Source organism: Chiloscyllium plagiosum, unplaced genomic scaffold, assembly GCF_037043375.1.
Source record: "Chiloscyllium plagiosum isolate Xiang-an unplaced genomic scaffold, Cpla_swu_hap1 HiC_scaffold_16, whole genome shotgun sequence".
Classification (NCBI taxonomy): Eukaryota; Metazoa; Chordata; class Chondrichthyes; order Orectolobiformes; family Hemiscylliidae; genus Chiloscyllium; species Chiloscyllium plagiosum.
Window position 1 is genome coordinate 20,061,652 of NW_028270154.1, and position 23,589 is coordinate 20,085,240.

The following is a 23,589-nucleotide window of genomic DNA, read 5'->3' on the forward strand; positions in this document are numbered from 1 at the left end:
GGCAGTGGGTACAGCACATTTTGAAACTGGATGAAAGAGTCAAGGCAGAAGATTCTGAAACAGCCTGAGAGTGTGGGGACAGCAGATTCTGAGACTGAATGAGAGGGAGGGCACAGCAGATTCTGAAACTGCATGAGACAGTGGGTACAGCATATTCTGAAACTGGATGAAAGAGTCAAGGCAGAAGATTCTGAAACTGCCAGGGAGAGTGGGGTCAGCAGATTGTGAAACTTAATTGGAGAGTGGAGATATCAGATACTGAAACCGCACAAGGAAGTGGGGACAGCAGATTCAGAAACTGAGTGAAAGAGTACAATCAGAAAATTCTGAATCTGCATGATAGAGTAGCGACAGCAGATTCTGAAACTGAATAGGAGCGTGGAGACATCAGGTCCTGATATTGAATGAGAACGTCGGGACAGCAGATTCTGAAACTGCACAAACAGAGTGGGGATAGTAGATTCTTAAACTGAATGAGAGGGTGGAGACATGATATTCTGAATCTGCACGAGAGAGGAGACAGAAGATGCTGAAAATGAATGTGAGAGTGCAGATGTCAGATTCTGAGAGTGAATGTGAGAGTGCAGACATCAGATTCTGAAACTGAATGTCAGCATAGTCAGATCATTCTGAAAATAAAGGAGAGAGTGGGATATAAGATTCTGAAACTGCACAAGAGATTGGCGACATCAGATTCTGAAACTGCACGAGAGCAGGGAGACAGAAGATTCTGAAATTGAATAAGAGAGTGGAGTCGGAAGTTTCAGAAACTGATGGAAAACATGGGCACAGCAGATTCATAAACTGAATGAGAGGGTGGTGACATCAGATTCTGAAACCGAATGAGAGAGTGGGCACAGCAGATTGTGAAACTTAATCAGAGAGTGGAGACATCAGATTCTGAAACTGAATGAGGGAGTGGAGACATCAGATTCTGAAACTGAATGACAAATTAGAGACGGACGATTCTGAAACTGAATGGCAGAGTTGAGACATTGATCCTGAAACTACATGAGAGAGTGGAGAGAGAAAATTCAGAAACTGGATGAAAGAGTGGAGACATCACATCCTGAAAATGCACGAGAGTGTGGGGACAGCAACTTCGGAACCTGAATGAGTGAATGGAGACAGAACATTCTGAAACTGAATGAGAGAGTGGCGAAAACAGTTTCAGAAATTGAATACGAGGGTGGGGACATCAGATTCTGAAATGGAATGAGAAGATGGGGAGATTAGATTCTGAAACTGCAGAGAGAGAGGAGACAGAAGATTCTGAAAATGAATGAGAGAGTGGGGACAGAAGATTCTGAAACTGAATGAGAGAGTGGAGACATCAGATTCTGAACCTGAATGAGTGAGTGGAGACAGAACATTCTGAAACTGAATGAGAGAGTGGCGAAAACAGTTTCTGAAACTGAATGCGAGGGTGGGGACATCAGATTCAGAAACGGAATGAGAAGATGGGGAGATTAGATTCTGAAACTGCAGCGAGAGAGGAGACAGAAGATTCTGAAAATGAATGAGAGAGTGGGAACAGAAGATTCTGAAACTCAATGAGAGGGTGGGTACATCAGATTCTGAAACTGAATGAAGAAGTGAGCACTGCTGATTCAGAACCTGAATGAGTGAATGGCGACATCAGATTCTGGAATGGACTGAGTGAGTGGAGACAGAACATTCTGAAACTGAATGAGTGAGTGGCGAAAACAGTTTCTCAAACTGAACGCGAGGGTAGAGACAGCAGATTCTGAAACTGAATGAGAGAGTAGGGACTGCAGATTCTGTAAATGCATGAGAGAGGGGAGACAGAAGATTCTGAAACTGCAGAGAGACAGGAGACAGAAGATTTTGAAAATGAAGAAGAGATTGGAGACAGCAGATAATGAAATTGAGTGAGAGGGTGGGGACAACCGATTCTGAAAGTGAATGACAGAGCAGAGACAGAAGATTCTGAAACTGAATGAGAGGTTCAGGACAGCACAATCCGAAACTGAATGAGAGAGTGGAGACATCAGATTCTGAAACGGAATGTGTGAGTAGAGACAGAACATCTGAAACTGATTGAGAGAGTGGCAAAAGCAGTTTCTGAAACTGAACATGAGGGTGGGGACATCAGGTTCTGAAACAGAATGAGAGGATGGTGACATTAGATTCTGAAACTGCAGAGAGAGAGGAAACAAAAGATTCTGAAAATGAATGAGAGAGTGGAGACAGAAGATTCGGAAACTCAATGAGAGAGTGGGTACAGCCGATTCTGAAATTGAATGAAATAGTGAGCACAGCCGATTCTGAAACTGAATGAGAGAGTGGCAACATCAGATTCTGAAACAGTACGAGAGAGTGGGGACAGCAGATTCTGAAATGGAATGATAGAGTAGATACATCAGATTCTGAACTTGAATCAGAGAGTGTGGACATCAGATTGTGAAACTGCACGAGAGAGAGGCGACAGAGGATTCTGAAACTGAATGAGAGGGTCAGGACAGCACATTCCGAAACTGACTGAGAGAGTGGAGACAGACGATTCGGAAACTGAATGAGAGAGTAGGGACTGCAGAATTTGTAACTGCATGAGAGAGTGGAGACAGAAAATTCTGAATCTGCAGAGAGAGAGAGGAGACAGCAGATTATGAAATTGATTGAGATGGTGGGGACAACAGAATCTGAAAGTGAATGAGAGAGTGGGGACAGCAGATTCTGAAACTGCATGAGGGAGTGGGGATATCGGATTCCGAAACTGAATGGGAGAGTGGGGACAGAAGCTTCTGAAAGTGAATGAGAGTGTGGACACAGCAGATTTAGAAACTCAATGAGAGTGGAGACATCCAATTCTGAAACCGCATGTGAGAGAGGGGACAGCAGATTCTGATACTGAATGAGAGAGTGAAGACAGATGGTTCTGAAACTGAATAAGAGGGTGGGTACATCCGATTCTGAGACTGAATGAAAGATTGTTGACAGAAGATTCTGAAACTTAATCAGAGAGTTGAGACATCAATTTCTGAAACCGCACGAGATGGTGGGGACAGCTAATTCTGAAACTGACTGAGAGAGTGGGGAAAGCAGATTCTGAAACTGAATGCGAGGGTGGGGACAGCAGATCCTGAAACTGAATTGGAGAGTGGAGATGTCAGGTTCTGAAACTGAATGACAGAGTAGAGACAGCAATTTCTGTAACTGCATGAGTGAGTGGAGACAGAAAATTCTGAATCTGCAGCGAGAGAGAGTAGACAGAAGATTCCGAAAATGAAGGAGAGATTGGAGACAGCAGATTATGAAATTGAATGAGAGGGTGGGGACAACAGAATCTGAGTGTGAATGTTTGAGTGGGGACAGCAGATTCTGAAACTGAATGTGAGAGTGGGGATATCAGATTCTGAAACTGAATGGGAGAGTGTGCACAGCTAATTCTGAAATTGGATGAGAGAGTTTGGACACCAGATCTGAAAGCGAATGACAGATTAGAGACAGATGATTCTAAAACTGAATTAGAGGATGGGGACAGCAGATTCTGAAAGTGAATGAGAGAGTTGACACAGCAGATTCTGAGACTCAATGAGAGAGTGGAGACATCAGATTCTGAAATCGCATGAGAGAGTGGGGACAGCAGATTGTGATACTGAATGAGAGAATGGAGACAGATGATTCTGAAACTGACTGAGAGGGTGGAGAGATCCGATTCCGAAACTGAATGAGAGAGTGGAGACAGAAGATTCTGAAACTTAATCAGAGAGTTGAGACATCAGTTTCTGAAACCGCACAAGAGAGTGGGGCCAGCTAAGTCTGAAACTGATTGAGAGAGAGGAGACAGAAGATTCTGAAAATGAAGGAGAGATTGGAGATAGCCAGTTATGAATTTGAATGAGAGGGTGGAGACAACAGAATCTGAAAGCGAATGACAGAGTGGGGACACAGATTCTGAAACTCAATGAGAGAGTAGATTCAGACGATTCTGAAACTGAATGAGAGGGTGGAAACTGAAGATTCTGAAATTGAAGGAGAGAGTGGAGACAGCAGATTCTGAAATTGAATGAGAGAGTAGGGACTACAGAATCTGTAACTGCATGAGGGAGTGAAGACAGAAAATTCTGAATCTGCAGAGAGAGTGGAGACAGCAGATTCTGAAAATGAATGAGAGTGCGTGGACAACAGAATCTGAAAGTGAATGAGAGTGGGGACAGCAGATTCTGAAACTGAATGTGAGAGTGTGGAAAGTAGATTTTGAAACTGAATGAGAGAATAGAGACCGAAGAAACTGAAACTGAATGAGAGAGTGGGTAAAGCAGATTCTGAACCTGCATGAGAGAGTGGGGGCAGAAAATTCTGAAACTGCACGATAGAGTGGGGACATCAGATTCAGAAAGTGAAATGATAGAGACTGGACACCAGATTCTGAAACTGGATGAGTGAGTGGAGACATCAGATTCTGGAACGGACTAAGTGGGTGCAGAAAGAACATTCTGAAAATGAATGAGAGAGTGGCAAAAGCAGTTTCAGAAACTGAATTAGAGAGTAGGGACTGCAGATTCTGTAACTGCATGAGAGAGGGGAGACAGAAGATTCTGAAACTGCAGAGAGAGAGGAGACAAAAGATTCTGAAAATTAGGGAGGGATTGGAGACAGCAGATTATGAAATTGAATGAGAGGGTGGGGACAACAGAATCTGAAAGTAATTGAGAGAGTGGGGACAGCAGATTCTGAAACTGCATAAGGGAGTGGGGATATTGGATTCAGAAACTGAATGAGAGAGGGTGGAAAGTAGATTTTGAAACTGAATGAGAGAGTGGAGACATCAGATTCTGAACCTGAATGAGTGAGTGGAGACAGAACATTCTGAAGCTGACTGAGAGAGTGGGGACATCAGATTCTGAAACGGAATGAGAAGATGGGGAGATTAGATTCTGAAACTGCAGCAAGTGAGGAGACAGAAGATTCTGAAAATGAACGAGAGAGTGGGTACAGCAGATTCTGAACCTGATTGAAAAAGTGAGCACTGCTGATTCTGAACCTGAATGAGAGAGTGGGCACAACCGATTCTGAAACTGCAAAGGGAGAGGAGACAGACGATTCTGAAACTGAATGCAAGGGTGGGGAGGACAGATTCTGAAACTGCACTAAAGCGTGGGGACACTAGATTCTGAAACTGAATGAGAGAGCGTAGACAGAAGTTTCTGAAACTGAATGAGAGAGTGGGGCTGTCAGATTCCAAAACTGAAAGAGAGAATGGGGACACCAGATTCTGACTGAATGAGAGAGTGGGAACATCAGTTTCTGAAACTGCATGAAAGTGCGCAAATGTCAGATTCTGAACCTGACTGAGAAAGTGGAGACAACAGATTCTGAAACTGAATGAGAGAGTGTGGACATCAGATTCTGAAACTGAATGACAGAGTAGAGACACACAATTCTGAAACTGAATGAGAGAGTGGAAACAGAAGATTCGGAAACTAAATGAAAGAGTACGGACAGCAGATTCTGTACCTGCATGAGAGAGTAGGAACTGCAGAATCTATAACTGCAAGAGAGAGTGGAGATGGAGATTCTGAAACTGCAGAGAGTGAGGAGACAGAAGATTCTGAAAATGAAGGAGAGATTGGAGACAGCAGAATATGAAATTGAATGAGAGGGTGGGGACATCAGATCCTGAAACTGAATGAGAGAGTAGGGACAGCAGATTCTGAAACTGCATGAGACAGTGGGTACAGCACATTCTGAAACTGGATCAGAGTCAAGGCAGAAGATTTTGAAACTGCCTGAGAGAGTGGTGACAGCAGATTCTGAAACAGAATGAGAGATTGGAGATATCAGGTTCTGAGACTGAATGGGAGGGTGGGAACATCAGATTCTGAAACTGAATGAGAGAGTCGGATAAGTAGTTTCTGAGACTGAATAAGAGAGTGGAGACATCACATTTTGAAACGGAATGCGTGTGTGGAGACAGAACATTTTGAAACTGAATGAGAGAGTGGCAAAAGCAGTTTCTGAAACTGAACATGAGGGTGGGGACATCAGATTCTGAAACTGCAGAGAGAGGAGACAAAAGATTCTGAAACTCAATGAGAGAGTGGAGACATCAGATTGCATGTGAGTGCGCAGACGGCAGATTTTGAAACTGCACGAGAGATTGGAGACTGAAGATTCTGAAAATGAATGAGAGAGTGGGGACAGAAGATTCTGAAACTCAATGAGAGGGTGGGTACATCAGATTCTGAAACTGAATGAAGAAGTGAGCACTGCTGATTCAGAACCTGAATGAGTGAGTGGAGACATCAGATTCTGGAATGGACTGAGTGAGTGGAGACAGAACATTCTGAAACTGACTGAGTGAGTGGCGAAAACAGTTTCTCAAACTGAACGCAAGGGAAGAGACAGCAGATTCTGAAACTGAATGAGAGAGTAGGGACTGCAGATTCTGTAAATACATGAGAGAGGGGAGACAGAAGATTCTGAAACTGTAGAGAGACAGGAGACAGAAGATTTTGAAAATGAAGAAGAGATTGGAGACAGTAGATAATGAAATTGAGTGAGAGGGTGGGGACAACCGATTCTGAAAGTGAATGACAGAGCAGAGACAGAAGATTCTGAAACTGAATGAGAGGTTCAGGACAGCACAATTCGAAACTGAATGAGAGTGTGGAGACATCAGATTCTGAAACGGAATGCGTGAGTAGAGACAGAACATCTGAAACTGATTGAGAGAGTGGCAAAAGCAGTTTCTGAAACTGAACATGAGGGTGGGGACATCAGATTCTGAAACAGAATGAGAGGATGGTGACATTAGATTCTGAAACTGTAGAGAGAGAGGAAACAGAAGATTCTGAAAATCAATGAGAGAGTGGATGCATCAGATTCGGAACCTGATTAAGAGGGTGTGGACATCAAATTCTGAAACTGCATGTGAATGCGCAGACGGCAGATTCTGAAACAGCACGAGAGATTGGAGACTGAAGATTCTGAAACTGAATGGGACAGTGTGGATATCAGATTCTGAAATTGAATGAGAGAGTGGACACAAAAGATAATGAAACTGAAGTAGAGGGTCAGGACAGCACATTCCGAAACTGAATGAAAGAGTGGAGACAGATGATTCTGTAATGGAATGAGTGAGTAAAGACAGAACATTCTGAAACTGAATAAGAGAGTGGTGAAAACAGCTTCGGAAACTGAAAACGAGGTTCGGTGTCATCAGCTTCCGAATGGAATGAGAGGATGGGAACATTAGATTCTGTAACTGCTGAGAAAGAGGAGACAGAAGATTCTGAAAATCAATGAGAGGGTGGGTACAGCAAATTCTGAAACTGAATGAGAGAGTGGATACATCAGATTCTGAATCTGAATAAGAGGGTGTGGACAACAGATTGTGAAACTGCACGAGAGAGTGGAGACAGAGGATTCTGAAACTTCATGAGACAGTGGGGACATCAGATTCTGAAACGGAATGAGAGGATGAGGACATCAGATTCTGAAACTGCAGAGATAGAGGAAACTGAAGATTCTGAAAATGAATGAGTTAGTGGAGACAGAAGATTCTGAAACTCAATGAGAGTGTGGGTACTGCAGATTCTGAAACTGAATGGGAGAGTGGCAACATCAGAGATAGAAGATTCTGAAAATCAATGAGAGAGTAGAGACAGACGATTATGAAATTGAATGAGAGGGTGGGGACATCAGATTCTGAAAGTGAGTGACAGAGCAGAGACAGAAGTTTCTGAAACTTCATGAGAGAGTGGGGACGTCTGGTTCTGAAACTGAATTGGACAATGTGGATATCAGATTCTGAAACTGAATGAGAGAGTGGAGACAGAAGATTCTGAAACTGAATGAAAGAGTGGAGACATCAGATTCTGAAATGAAATGCGTGAGTGGAGACAGAATAATCTGAAACTGAATGCGAGAGTGGCGAAAGCAGTTTCTGGAACTGAACATGAGGGTGGGGACATCAGATTCTGAAACAGAATGAATGGATGGAGACATTAGATTCTGAAACTGCTGAGAGAGAGGAGACTAGAATATTCTGAAAATCGATGAGAGAGTGGAGACAGAAGATTCTGAAACTGAATAAGAGGGTATGGACATCAGTGTGAAACTGCTCGAGAGAGAGGCAACAGAAGATTCTGAAACTCAACGAGAGGGTGGGTACAGCAGATTCTGAAATTGAATGAAAGAGTGAGCACAGCCGATTCTGAAACTAATGAGAGACTGGCAACATCAGATTCTGAAACAATATGAGAGAGTGGGGACAACAGATTCTGAAACTGAATGATAGATTGGATACATCAGAATCTGAACCTGAATAAGAGGATGTGGACAACAGATTCTGAAACTGCACGAGAGAGAGGTGACAGAGGATTCTGAAACTACATGAGAAAGTGGGGACATCAGATTCTGAAATGGAATGAGAGGATGGGGACATCAGATACTGAAACTGCAGACAGAGAGGAAACTGAAGATTCTTAAAATGAATGAGCTCGTGAAGACAGAAGACTCTGAAACTCAATGAGAGAGTGGCAACATCAGATTCTAAAACAATATGAGAGGTGGATACATTAGATTCTGAACCTGAATAAGAGGGTGTAGGGACATCAGATTCTGAAACAGCATGAGAGATTTGGGACAGCAGATTCTGAAACTGCATGAGAGGGTATGGACATCAGATTGTGAAACTGCATGAGAGAGTGGAGTCAGAGGATTCTGAAACTGAATGAGAGGGTGGGGACAGTAGCTTCTGTATCTGTATGAGAGAGTGGAGACAGCAGATTCTGAAACTGAATGAGAGAGTAGGGACTGCAGAATCTGTAACTGCATGAGAGAGTGGAGACAGAAAATTCTGAATCTGCAGAGAGGAGACTGAATATTCTGAAAATGATTGAGAGAGTGGGGAGATCAGATTCTGAAACTGAATGGGAAAGTGAGCACAGCAAATTCCAAAACTGAATGAAAGAGTTTGGACATCAGTTTCTGAAACTGAATTAGAGAGTGGGGACATCAGATTCTGAAACTGAATGACAAAGTAGAGACAGACGATTCTGAAACTGCTTGAGAAAATGGAGACAGCAGATTGTGATACTAAATGGGAGAGTGGGCACAGTAGATTGTGAAACTTAATCAGAGAGTGGAGACATCAGATTCTGAAACTGCATGAGAGAATGGGGACAACTGATTCTGAAACTGAATGAGAGAGTGGGTAAAGCAGATTTTGAGACTGAATGAGAGGGTGGGTACATCAAATTCTGAAACTGCACGAGAGAGTGGGTCATAAGATTGTGAAACTAAATGAGCGGGTGTGGACAGACAATTCTGAAACTGAATGAGAGTGTGGGGACATTCGATTCTGAAACTGAATGAGAGAGTGGAGACAGAAGATTCTGAAACTTAATCAGAGAGTTGAGACATCAGTTTCTGAAACCGCACGAGAGAATGGGGACAACTGATTCTGAAACTGAATGAGAGAGTGGGTAAAGCAGATTTTGAGACTGAATGAGAGGGTGGATACATCAAATTCTGAAACTGTACGAGAGAGTGGGTCATAAGATTGTGAAACTAAATGAGCGGATGTGGACAGACAATTCTGAAACTAAATGAGTGAGTGGGGACATCAGATTCTGAAACTGCAGAGAGAGAGAGGAGACAGAGGATTACTAAACTGAATGAGAAAGTGGAGACAGAATATAGTGAAACTCAATGAGGGGTAGTTGAGACAGAAGATACTGAAACTGCATGAGATAGTGGGTATAGCAGATTCTGAAACTGCATGAGAGAGGGAGAGCAGACAGAAAATTCTGAAAATGAATGATAGAATAGGGACACAGATTCTGAAACTGCATGAGACAGTGGGGACATCAGATTCTGAAACGGAATAAGAGGATGAGGACATCAGATTCTGAAACTGCAGAGACAGAGGATTGTGAAACTGAATGAGAGATGGAGACACAGGATTCTAAAACTGAATGAGACAGTGGGTACAGCACATTCTGAAACCTGGTCAAAGAGTAGAGGCAGAAGATTCTGAAACTGCCTGAGAGAGTGAGGACAACAGATTTTGAAACTGAATGAGAGAATGGACACAACAGATTCTGAAACCTAATCAGAGAGTGGAGATATCAGATTCTGAAATTGCACGAGAGAGTGGAGACATCAGATTCTGTAACTGAATGAGAGAGTATGGACACCAGATTCTGAAACTGAATGAGTGACTGGAGACATCAGATTGTGGAACGGAATGAATGAGTGGAGACAGAACATTCTGAAACAGAATGAGAGAGTGGCGAAAGCAGTTTCTGAAACTGAACATGGGGTCATCAGATTCTGAAACGGAATGAAAGGATGGGGACATTAGATTCTGACACTGCGGAGAGAGAGGAGACAGAAGATTCTGAAAATGAATGAGAGAGTGGCAACATCAGATTCTGAAACAGTACGAGAGAGTGGGGACAGCAGATTCTGAAATGGAATGATAGAGTAGATACATCAGATTCTGAAACCGCAGGGAGAGAGGAGACAGAAGATTCTGAAAATGAATGAGAGAGTGGCAACATCAGATTCTGAAACAGTACGAGAGAGTGGGGACAGCAGATTCTGAAATGGAATGATAGAGTAGATACATCAGATTCTGAAACCGCAGGGAGAGAGGAGACAGAAGATTCTGAAAATGAATGAGAGAGTGGCAACATCAGATTCTGAAACAGTACGAGAGAGTGGGGACAGCAGATTCTGAAATGGAATGATAGAGTAGATACATCAGATTCTGAAACCGCAGGGAGAGAGGAGACAGAAGATTCTGAAAATGAATGAGAGAGTGGCAACATCAGATTCTGAAACAGTACGAGAGAATGGGGACAGCAGATTCTGAAACTGAATGACAGAGTAGAGATGGACAATTCTGAATGAGAGACTGAAGACAGAAGATTCTGAAACTGAATGTGAGAGTGGGCACAACAGAATCTGAAACTGCACAAAGAGAGGAGACAGACGATTCTGAAACTGAATGAAAGGGTGGGGACATCAGATTCTGAAAACTACATGAGAGTGCGTGAACTGCACATTCTGAAACTGACTGAGAGAGTGGGCACAGCCTATTCTGAAACTGAATGAGAGAGAGAGAGAGAGCGAGAGAGAGAGATTCCAAAACCGCATGAGAGAATGGGGACTGCAGATTCTGAAGCTGACTGAAAGAGTGGAGACAGAAGATTTTGAAACAGAATGAGAGGGTGGGGACAGCAGATTCTGAAACTGAATGAGAGGGTGGAAACAGAAAATTCTGGAACTACATGAGAGAGTGGAGATAGAAGATTCTGAAACTGAATGAGAGATTGGGGACATCAGATTCTGAAACTGCACGAGAATGTGGGGAGAGCAGATTCTGAAAATGAATGAGGGAGTGGAGATGTTAGATTCTGAAACTGCACGGGAGAGTGGGCACATCAGATTTTAAAACTGTATGACAGAGTCGAGACAGACGATTCTGAAACTGCAGAAGGAGAGGAGACAGAAGATTCTGAAACTGAATGAGAGAATGGCGACATGAGGTTCTGAAACTGCATGACTGAGTGGAGACAGATGATTCAGAAACAGAATGAGACAGTGGGCACAGCAGACTCTGAAACTGCAGGGAGAGAGGTAACAGAAGTTTCTGAAAATGGATGTGAGACTGGGTACAGCAAATTCTGAAGCTGAATGAGAGAGTTTGGACATCAGATTCTTAAAGTGACTAGTAGAGTGGGAAAAGCAGGTTCTGAGACTGAATGAGAGTGTGGGGAATCAGATTCTGAAACTGAATGAGAGGTTGGTGACATCAGATTCCGAAACTGCACGAGAGATTGGAGTCAGAAGATTCTGAAACTACATGAGAGAGTGGGGACATCAGATTCTGAAATAGCATGAGAGTGCGCGGAACAGCAGATTCTGAAACTGAATGAGAGAGTGGAGACAGAAAATTCTGAAACTGAATAACAGGTAGGGATAGCAGATCCTGATACTGAATCAGAAAGTCAAGATAGCAGATTCTGAAACTGAATGAGAGAGTGGGGATATCGGTTCTGGAGGGCAGTGCTGAGTTGGAGGTTTGGGACTTGGATAATGTGGGGTGAGGGGAAATGAGGAAGCTGTTGAAATCCACATTTAACCCCTGTGGTTGCAGGGTCCCAAAGCAGAATATGAAGCATCAGGTGGTAAAGATTTGGCAGTGGAGGAGGCTCAGGATCTGCATGTTCTTGACAGAGTGGGAGGGGGAGTTGATGTGTTCAACCACGGGGCGGTGAGTTTGGTAGGTGTGGGTGTCCCAGCGATGTTGACACCGGTGTCCTCTGCATCAGGGAGACAGAATGCCCTCTTGCAGATCGTTTCAGAGAACATTTCATTATCCCAGTTCCAAGCATCCAACTCAGCACCACCCTCCAGACCTGTCCATCAATGCTAACTCTGACCTATCACCTTCTCCCTCACTGTCATCCACCTATCGCTTTCCTAGCAACTTTCCTCCAACACCATCCCCCCTTCCATTTATCTCAAAGCACAAGCCTCATTCCTGATGTAGGGCTTATGCACAAAACGTCGATCCTCCTGCTCCTTGGATGCTGCCTGACTGGCTGTGCTTTTCCAGCACCACATGCTTGACTCTGATCTCCAGCATCTGCAGTCCTCACTTTCTCCTAAGCGGGTGTAGACTAAATTCTGAAACTGAATGAGAGTGTGGGCACAGCAGAGCCTGAAACTGCAGAGAGAGGAGACAAAAGATTCTGAAACTGAATGAGAGTGTGGAGACTGCAGATTCTGAAACTGAATGACAGAGTAGAGACAGATGATACTGAAACTGAAAGAGAGTGTGGAGTCATTAAATTCTGAAACTGAATGAGAGTGTGGGCACAGCAGAGCCTGAAACTGCAGAGAGAGGAGACAAAAGATTCTGAAACTGAATGAGAGAGTGAGAACAGCAGATTCTGAAACTGCACGAGAGTAGGGACTGCAGATTCTGAAACTTAATGACAAAGTAGAGACAGATGACACTGAAACTGAAAGAGAGAGTGGGGATAGCAGATTCTGAAACTGAATGAGAGGGTGGGGACATAGATTCTGAAACTGAATGAGAAAGTGGGCACAGCAGGTTCTGAAACTGAATGAGAGTAGAGACCGATGATGCTGAAACTGAATAAGAGATTGGGGACAGAAGATTCTGAAAATGAAGGAGAGATTGGAGACAACAGATTATGAAATTGAATGAGAGGGTTCAGACGTCAGATTCAGAAAGTGAATAAACAGGCGTAGAGTCGGGAGTGTGATGCTGGAAAAGCACAGCCGGGTAGGCAGCATCCAAGGAGCAAGAAAATCGACATTTCGGGCATAAGCCCTTCATCAGGAATGATGCGTATGCGTCGCGCTGAGAGATAAATGGGAGGGCTGTAGGTTTGTGGTGGTGTATCTGGGAAAGCGACAGGTGGATGAAGATGTGGGAGAAGGTTATAGGTCAGAGTTAGCAGTGATGGACAGGTCCGGAGGACGGTGCCAAGTTGGAGGTTTGGGACTGGGATAATGTGGGGTGAGGGGAAATAAGGAAGCTGCTGAAATCCACATTTATCCCATGTGGTTGCAGGGTCTGAAGGCGGAATATGAGGCATTCCTCCTCCAGGCGTCGGGTGGTAAAGTTTTGTCGGTGGAGGATCTGCATGCCATTGACGGAGTGGGAGGGGGAGTTGACGTGTTCAGCCACGGGGCAGTGGGGTTGCTGGGTGCGGGTGTCCCAGAGATGTTGACATTGGTCTCCTCTACATCATGGAGACAGGATGCCCTCTTGTGGATCATTTCAGAGATCATTTCATTACCCCAGTTCCAAGCCACCAACTTGGCACTGCCCTCCAGACCTGTCCATCACTGCCAAATCTGACCTATCACCTTCTCCCTCACCTTCATCCACCCAATCGCTTTCCCAGCTACCTCCCCTTCAGCACCATCCCCCCACCCAAGTATCTCACAGCACTGACCCACAAGCACCTTTCCTGATGAAGGGCTTATGCCGAAACTTCGATCCTCCTGCTCCTCGGATGCTGCCTACTGGCTGCGCTTTTCCAGCACCACATGTTTGATTCTGATCTCTGGCATCTGCATACTAAGCAGGTGTAGACATCAAATTCGGAAACTGAATGAGAGCGTGGAGACAGAAGATTCTGAAACTGAATGTCAGAGTGGGGACATCACATTCTAAAATTGCACAAGAGTATGGGGACACCAGGTTCTGAAACTGAATGAGAGAGTGGTGACATATGATTCTGAAACCACACTAGAGTGGGGAAAGCAGATTCTGAAACTGAATGAGAGAGTGGGGACAGAAGATTCTGAAAATGAAGGAGCGATTGGAGACAGCAGATTATGAAATTGAATGAGAGGGTGGGGACATCAGGTTTTGAAACTGCATGAGAGAATGGGGACATCAGATTCTGAGACTGAATGAGAGGGTGGGGAGAGCAATTTCTAAAACTTGTTGAGAGTGTGGGGCAGCAGATTCTGAAACTGAATGAGATAGTATGGACATCAGATTCTGAAAATGAATGTCAGAGTATAGACTGACGATGCTAAAACTGAATGAGAGAGTGGGGACAGAAGATTCTGAAACTGCAGAGAGAGAGGAGACAGGAGATTTTGAAAATGAATGAGCGGGTGGGGAACAACAGAATCTGAAAGTGAATGAGAGAGTAGGGACTGACGATACTGAAACTGAATGAGAGAGTGGAGACATCAGATTCTGAAACTGAATGACAGAGTGGGGACAGAAGAATCTGAAACTGAATGGGAGAGTGGGGACAGAAGATTCTGAAACTGAATGACAGAGTGGGGACAGAAGATTCTGAAACTAAATGGGAGAGTGGGGACAAAAAATTCTGAAACTGAATGACAGAGTGGGGACAGAAGATTCTGAAACTGAATGGGAGAGTGGGGACAGAAGATTCTGAAACTGAATGGGAGAGTGAGGACAGAAAATTCTGAAACTAAATGAGGGAATGGAGTCAGATGATTCTGAAACTGAATGTCAGAGTGGGGACATGAGGTTCTGAAACTGCACAAGAGTGTGCGGCAGCAGATTCTGAAACTGAATGAGAGAGAGAAGACATATGATTCTGAAACTGCACAAGAGACTGGGCACATCAGATTCTGAAACTGAATGGCAGAGTCGTGCTAGACGATTCTGAAAGTGAATGAAAGAGATTGGAGACATCAGATTCTGGAACTGAATGAGAGAGTGGGGACATCAGATTCTGAAACTGATTGAGAGGGTGGATACATCAGATTCTGAAACTGTATGGCAGACTGGAGAAAGTCGATTCTGAAACTAAATGAGAGAGTAGGCTCAACAGATTCTGAAACTGCAGAACGAGCAGACAGAAGATTCTGAAAATGAATGAGAGAGTGGGTACATCAGATTCTGAAACTGAATAAGAGAGTGGGGAAAGCAGATTCTGAATCTGAATGAGAGAGTGGGGACATCAGATTCTGAAACTGCACAAGAAGTATGCGAACAGCAGATTCTGAAACTGAATGAGAGAGTGAAGACAGAATATTCTTAAAATGAATGATAGGGTTAAGACAGCATTTTCTAAAACTTAATGAGAGTGAGGGCCAGCAGATTCTGAAACTGAATGAGAGTGGGGACAGCAGATTCTGAAACTGCAGAGAGAGGAGACAGAAGATTCTGAAACTGAATGAGAGGGTAGGGACAACAGATTCTGAAACTGAATGAGAGAGTGGAGACAGATAATTCTGAAACTACATGAGAGTGTGGGGAGAGCAGATTCTGAAATTCCATGAGTGAGTGAGGATAGCAGATCTGAAACTGAATGACAGATTGCGGACAGAAGATTCTCAAACTGAGTGAGGGATGTCAACATCAAATTCTGAAACTGCATGAACGAGTATAGACAGAAGATTCTGAAACTGCAGAGAGTGTGGGAGAGAATATTCTAAAACTGCATGAGAGAGTGGGGACAGAAGATTCTGAAACTGATTGACGGGGTGGGGACCTCCGATTCTGAAACTGCATGCGAGAATGGAGACACAAGATTCTGAAACTACATGAGAAAGTGAGGAGAGAAGATTCTGAAACTGAATTAGAGAGTGGGGACACAAGATTCCGAAACTGTACGAGAGCATAAGTGGATAACAGCTTCTGAAGATTTGACAGAATGTAGTGAGAGCAGGTTAATTGCTCAAGGTGGGTGTTCATGGTATTGGGAATAACTGGCATGGCCTTGAAGATTGCTTGCTACAGAGAAAACAGAGTTTCAGGCTTATTGGATCTTTTCTTTTGGTTGGAAAGATGTGTCTAGTGGAGTGCCACAAGTATATGTCCTAGTTTGTTCATTATTTACTGTCTATACTAATAACTTGAATGGGGGAAGAGAGTGTATTGTGTTCAAATTTGCTGACAATACAAAAATAGGTGGGAGGGCATGTGGTGATGAGGACATAAGGTGCCTACGAGGGAATATTGCTTGGGAAAGACAGAGTTACAGATGGATGTACAGAGATCTACAGCACAGAAAGTTGTCCTCGATAATGGCACAGCGGTAATGTGACTGGACAAGTCATCTTGAATTAAGATCTAGGCTGTCTCCTTAACATGTTTTGAGGGGGTTTGGTCTGGTCCAAAACAGTTGAGAAAATCTGGAGTTCTCCACCTCAGAGAGTTATGGAGGCTAGATCACAGTGAGTGTTTTTTCCCTACCAGACGAGACCAAGTAGTCTCTGTAGATCATTACATTTCAAGAAGACAGTGGTTGGAAACCTGCTACATTGTGAAGTGCAGTCTCAGTTAAGCGGCACACAGAGCGAGTAGTTCCAGCAATTTTCATTATTCATGGAGAAACTATAATACTTGGATAAAATCTCTTTGTTTGCAGGGCAGTGATACTCAAGATATTCATTGGAAGTTATGTAAAGAATGCTCATTTTTTCATAGAGTCATAAAGTCATAGAGATGTACAGCATGGAAACAGACCCTTCGGTCCAACCTGTCCATGTTGACCAGATATCCCAACCCAATCTAGTCCCACCTGCCAGCACCGGCCCCTATCCCTCCAAACCCTTCCTATTCATATACCCATCCAAATGCCTCTTAAATGTTGCAAGTGTACCAGCCTCCATCGCATCCTCTGGCAGCTCATTCCATACACGTACCACCCTCTGCGTGAAAAAGTTGCCCTTTAGGTCTCTTTTATATCTTTCCCCTCTCACCCTAAACCTATGCCCTCTAGTTCTGGACTCCCCGACCCCAGGGAAAAGACTTTGTCTATTTATCCTACCCATGCCCCTCATAATTTTGTAAAGCTCTATAAGGTCACCCCTCAGCCTCCAACGCTCCAGGGTAAACAGCCCCAGTCGGTTCAGCCTCTCCCTGTAGCTCAGATCCTCCAACCCTGGCAACATCCTTGTAAATCTTTTCTGAACCCTTTCAAGTTTCACAACATCTTTCCGATAGGAAGGAAACCAGAATTGCACGCAATATTCCAACAGTGGCCTAACCAATGTCCTGTACAGCTGCAACATGACCTCCCAACTCCTATACTCAATACTCTGACCAATAAAGGAAAGCATACCAAACGCCTTCTTCACTATCCTATCTACCTGCGACTCTATTTTCAAGGAGCTATGAACCTGCCCTCCAAGGTCTCTTTGTTCAGCAACACTCCCGAGGACCTTACCATTAAGTGTATAAGTCTTGCTAAGATTTGCTTTCCCAAAATGCAGCACCTCGCATTTATTTGAATTAAACTCCATCTGCCACTTCTCAGCACATTGGCCCATCTGGTACAGATCCTGTTGTAATCTGAGGTAACCCTCTTCGCTGTCCACTACACCTCCAATTTTGGTGTCATCTGCAAACTTACTAACTGTACCTCTTATGCTCGCATTCAAATAATTTATGTAAATGACAAAAAGTAGAGGACCCAACACCAATCCTTGTGACACTCCACTGGTCACAGGCCTCCAGTCTGAGAAACAACCCTCCACACCACCCTCTGTCTTCTACCTTTGAGCCAGTTCTGTATCCAAATGTCTAGTTCTCCCTGTATTCCATGAGATCTAACCTTGCTAATCAGTCTCCCATGTGGAACCTTGTCAAATGCCATACTGAAGTCCATGTAGATCATATCTACCACTCTGCCCTCATCAATCCTCTTTGTTACTTCTTCAAAAAACTCAATCAAGTTTGTGGGACATGATTTCCCATGCACAAAGCCATGTTGACAATCCCAAATCAGTCCTTGCCTTTCCAAATACATGTACGTCCTGTACCTCAGGATTCCCTCCAACAACTTGCCCACCACCAAAGTCAGGCTCACCGGTCTATAGTTCCCTGGCTTGTCTTTACCACCCTTCTTAAGCAATGGCACCACGTTTGCCAACCTCCAGTCTTCCGGCACCTCACCTGTGACTATCGATGATACAAATATCTCATAAAACAATGAAATATCTTTTGATTATTTTGATCAGTGCATTGAGTATCGGAGCTTGTAGTTCATGATGCGGCTGTACAGCATCTTGGTTAGGCCACTTTTGGAATATTATGTTCAGTTCTGGTCTCCCTGCTATAGGAAAAATGAGGTAAAAATTGTAAGGGTTCAAAAAAGATTAACAAGGATGCTGTCAGGGTGGAGGGTTTGAGCTATAAGAAGAGGCTAAATAGGCTGGAGCGATTTTCCCTGGAGTATCAAGGGCTGAGAGGTGACCTTACAGAAGTTTATAAAATCATGAGGGGCATGAATTGGATGAATAGACAAGGTCTTTTCTCTGTGGATGGGGGAGTCCAGAAGTAGCGGACATAGGTTTAAGGCAAGAGGGGAAAGATTTAAAAGCGACCCAAGGGGCAAATTTTTCATGTGGATGGCGATACATGTATGGAAGTTGTGGAGGCTGATACATTTACAATATTTAAGAGGCAACCCTACAAGGTTATGAGTAGGAATCATTTAGAGGAATATGGGCCAAATGGTGGCAAATGGGACTAAACTTATTTAGGATATCTAGTCGGCATGGTCAAGTTGAATCGAAGGATCTGTTTCCTTGCTGTACATCTCTATGACTGTGACTTTATGATTGGTTGGGTCAGAATATTATCTGCCCTGACTTGATGAGGTGCTAACTTAGCAGACTTGTAAAGTATGTATGAAGCTGCAATAATTTTAGCCAATTCACATCAATATGGGCAAATACATGAAAGAGTCCAAAAGAAGAACATTGCAAATATCTTAACCTTAATCTTTCAAAGTTTTTAAAGATTGAAAAATTATGCACATCACTCTGTCATTTAGGAAAGCTGACAGAAGAAACTCAGGTCAGTGTCAACAGGTCACTTAACATCTTTTGGTACTATGCTAGTAAGTGTCTGGAACTAAGGACAGCGAGACTGAACAGGTTGAACATTTTCAGATGGCCAGAGATAGAGTCAGGGTAGATTTGTAGCAGGTAGATTATGCCTGAAGAACTGATTGAAGATTTTGAAGAGGTGATTAAAGTAAGAGACAGGAAAATGAGCATAGGAGATATTTTATGTGGACTTCCAGACAGCATTTAAGAAAATCCCTCATTGGAGGCCATTAAATTTGAAGCCTTTGAAATTGAAAGCCAAGTACTTACCTGAATAGAAAATTAGCTGAGTGGCTAATTAGCTGAGACAAAGAGTTGGGATAATAGCTATGTGCTCCAATTGGCAGAATATGACTAGTGGAGTGTCACAAAGATCTGTGCTCAATGCTCAACTAATTATCATATTTATAACCAACTTAGCTATTACGATAAAAAATTCCATGTCAAAATTTGCAGAAGACATAAAGATGGATCATTAATATGTGATGAACAGGAACAGTAAGTAAATAATCAAAAAGGAATGCTGCCCTTCATATATTGGAGACTAGAATTCACAAAGTTATGCTTTGGTTATTCAAAACTCTGGTTCGACTGTGCCAGGGATAATATGAATAGTTCTGTGCATTACACCTGGGCAACGACATATTGATCTTGGAGCGAGTGTAGCACAGACTTGGCAGAATACCTGGCCTCCAAGGGTTACATTATGTTGAGAGATTACATATACTCACATTAGCATCTGAAAGTTTTGGGAATACAAAGGCCAATTTGGGTGACTTTTCAAAATGCTAATGGGGAACAGAGAGTGGATAGAAAGAAATTAGCTTGGAGTCTTCTATCTAAACTTCATCTGGGCACAAAGTCACATTTCAGTGCACAAATGGCCACAGTTAAGTTTTATTTCTTGGAGAAACTCCAATTTTCAAATAAACCTGTGATTAAGAAATGGGTGTAAGCCCTTCAGTCCCTTGAGCTTGCTCAGCCATTCACTAAGGTCATGGTTGATCTGATTGTACTTGTTTGGTTACATGAGTCTATTTAACTCTGCCTTAACACCTTTCAGAGACACTACTGCCACCATCTTTTCAGGAAGTGTGTTCTGAAGACTCATAACATTGAGTTTAAAAACAAATGCAGTTTCTGTTTTAAATGAAAATAGTGATTTTAAAATAGTGACCTTTAGTCCTAGGTTCTACCATAAAATGAAACATCCTTTCAACGTCCACCCTGAAGAGTGTCCTCAGGATCTCAGATGTTTCAAGCAAGTCACCAGTAGAAGCCAAGCTATCCAATCCTTTCTGAAAAAACAAGCCAGTTGTTCCAGGTATTATCCTGGGAGGTCTTCTCTGAACTGCATTCTATTCATTTATATCCTTCCTTAAATAAGGCGACACAGTTCTCCAGACACATCTCATCAGTGCTCTGTATAACTGAAGCATAACCACTTTACTTTTGTATTCCACTTCCTTGATAATAAATAATAGCATTCTGTTAGCTTTCTGATTATTTGCTGTATATACATACTAACCTTTTGTGATTCATGCACTAGGACACCCAGATCCCTCTGCATCTCAAAGTTCTGCAATCTCTCATCATTTAGATAATATTTTTCTTTTAATTCTTCCTGCCAAAATAGACAATTTCACATTTTCTCACATTGCATTCCATTTACCACATTTTTGTCTATTCAATTAACCTATCTATATCTTCTTTGTAAAGAGGACATAGACAACAATTTACTTTCCTTTCTACACTTGTGTCATCAGCAAATGTGACAAACATGCCTTCTGTCCTGTCATTCATGCCATTTATATATATTGTTACATCCCTATGGCACATGATTGTGATAACCTTAAAAAGATTCATTGATGGTAACTTTCTGCTTCCCATTAATCAACTAATCTTCTGTCCATGCCAACAATCCACCACCTACACAATAAGCTTTTATTTTCTGCAATAATGTTTGATGAGGCACTTTCATAAATGCAATCTAGAAATCAAAGTATAATATATCCAAGCAGTTTCCCATCTGCATGGCATGTGTTACCTCCTCAAAAAACTGCATTAGATTGGTCAAATATGATTTTCCTTTCACTAAACCGTATTGACCTTGCCATGGATTTAACCAAGTGTCCTGCTAAAACATCTTTAATAATAGCTTCTAACATTTCCATTTAACAAATGTTAAATGAACTGCCCCATAATTTCCTACTTTCTGTCTCCCTCCTTTTATGAACACAGGAGATATCCTCCCCAATCTCATTTCTCCTCTGGCCTTTTTATGAAGGGGGAGTGTCTACTAAGGTTGGATTCTCCATTATAAATGGGTATGTATACCATTTTCCTCCACAGGTGCAGAATTTTCAAAGCTCCATCAGATTCGAGAGTTTGTCAAATGAATGGAAAGCTGGTGAATCTGAAACCTTTGGAAAGGTAAATAGAAATGGTTTTCTCAAGTTCAAAGCTACTGTCTTGAAATGGTGATGTGAATTAATACAGTGATTTGTCATAGGGATCTGGTCATGAAATAAGATAAGTTGACGATTACATTGACCAGCATCAGTAATTGCTCACACTTTTACAGTACTTTCTAATAGAAACAGTACCAAAATGTAGTGAAAAAATCTTTTAAAGTATCCTGTGTCTTTTCTACTGTTATTTTACATGTCCTGGCTGTTTTAAAAACACAGCTTTTGATGCTTGTAACAAACTTTTGACACTTTGTTAGGAATCTCCAGTCGACTTAAATCACATCAATCAATACCAACTCTGCTGCATCAGACATGACAGAAGCCCACTTTCATCATGGATTCATGTATGATAAGTTCATAACTGATATATAATATCATGAGGGAAGCCAAATCTTTTTTTTTAATCTTGTTACATTCACACACTGCCATTTATACATTTTGTACTACTTCCTCTTTCACATAGATGCAAGATTCATTGTCAAAGAATCTTTGACATTCAGGTGTTATGAAAGCACCCAAATAAAGAGTATGTAAGTTTTTGCTTTTCTGGGAAGCAATCACAAGGTGAACCTCAAATGAAAAGATTTAATATTTTTGTAAAATAATTCCAAAGTTTGCAAAAGTCCTTAGAGTTCAAATTGTGAAATTCTGAAATGGTATGACCTGGATTATATTCAGATCGGCTGATAAAGTGGCAGATAACATCCCCATACAACAAACGTGCCAGACAATAATTATCTCCAACAAGGAAAAGAAGCTAACTATCTCCTCCTGATACTTGTTACAATCGATGAATCCTTGCATTAACATTCTTGAGATTGCAATTGACTATAAATTTAACTTCACAAGCTATACAAATACCGTGGCTACACGACATAAAGGAAGGAATTAACTGTCAGTAAATCTCTTGAATCTCATCCAAGTGTGGATGAAGCTGGGTTTTGTTCAGCTGAAGGATTTGTCAATATTTCTATGACTGAACTTTCCTCACCATTTCAATATCCTTTTGAGGCATGGTTGCAAGTCCATTGTTCTGTCAATAGTTATTATGCCAAATGGAAGTCTCATCCCATTTCCAAAGATGGGCCAAAAGACTTTGTTATTATTAAATCGCCTCAATTATGTTTCTTCTGTTTCTCTCCTTTCCCCCTTTTAGACAGTCTCCTGCTCCAAGTTGTATTTTATTTGTCAATCTTAATCTTTATCCTCATGAGTAGCAAATACTTTGTACCTGTTGGGTAGGATCAGCTTCTGCAGATTGTCTTACAGTATCCAACCTGAGGTTCATTTATTCCACATAAAAGCTGCCATACAAACCCAGTTCTTAACCTGTACCCCTGCCTGAGGTGGGATTGCAGATAGGAGCTGCCTGCCAAGATACTTGTCTGTCTGCCCAATGTCTCTGACTGTCCTTGACTCCCATTCCTGCTCAATGACCAAAAGCTGAAGATTTGATTGAGAAACAATTAACTAATTGGCAGATGAATTTGCAACTGTAAATCTACAAGAATAAACTTTGTCAACAAATATGGGGCCAAGTCAGTTTACCATGATTTTGATTTCCAATGTTAATACCCTGTCTTGTTCTTAATCCCCACATACTAAACATTTGCAGATTGAATGAAGCAGCAAGATTATTGTTATCAATATCACAAAAATACTGAACAGAAATCATTTCCAAAAGTTCAAAGGCAGAGGAATGTCCTCAAAGAACATAAGACCTGCTACCTTTTCCCTAAAGAATGTGAATATTCCCATGAACTCAGAG

At 42.4% G+C, this 23,589-nt stretch overlaps 1 protein-coding gene across 4 annotated transcripts in view; it reads right to left on the minus strand.

Annotated features, from left to right (window-relative positions):
* The window catches only part of glra1 (glycine receptor, alpha 1), a 168,825-nt gene that overhangs the window by 34,326 nt on the left and 110,910 nt on the right, over window positions 1-23,589 (minus strand). For 2 of the 4 annotated variants that reach the window (XM_087995196.1, XM_087995197.1), the window contains one exon: window positions 20,879-20,974. The exons of the other annotated variants lie outside the window; for them this stretch is intronic. In XM_087995196.1, the coding sequence (XP_087851322.1) occupies window positions 20,879-20,974 (96 nt within the window). The remainder of the gene's footprint in view (window positions 1-20,878; window positions 20,975-23,589) is intronic. 4 annotated transcript variants of the gene reach the window in all.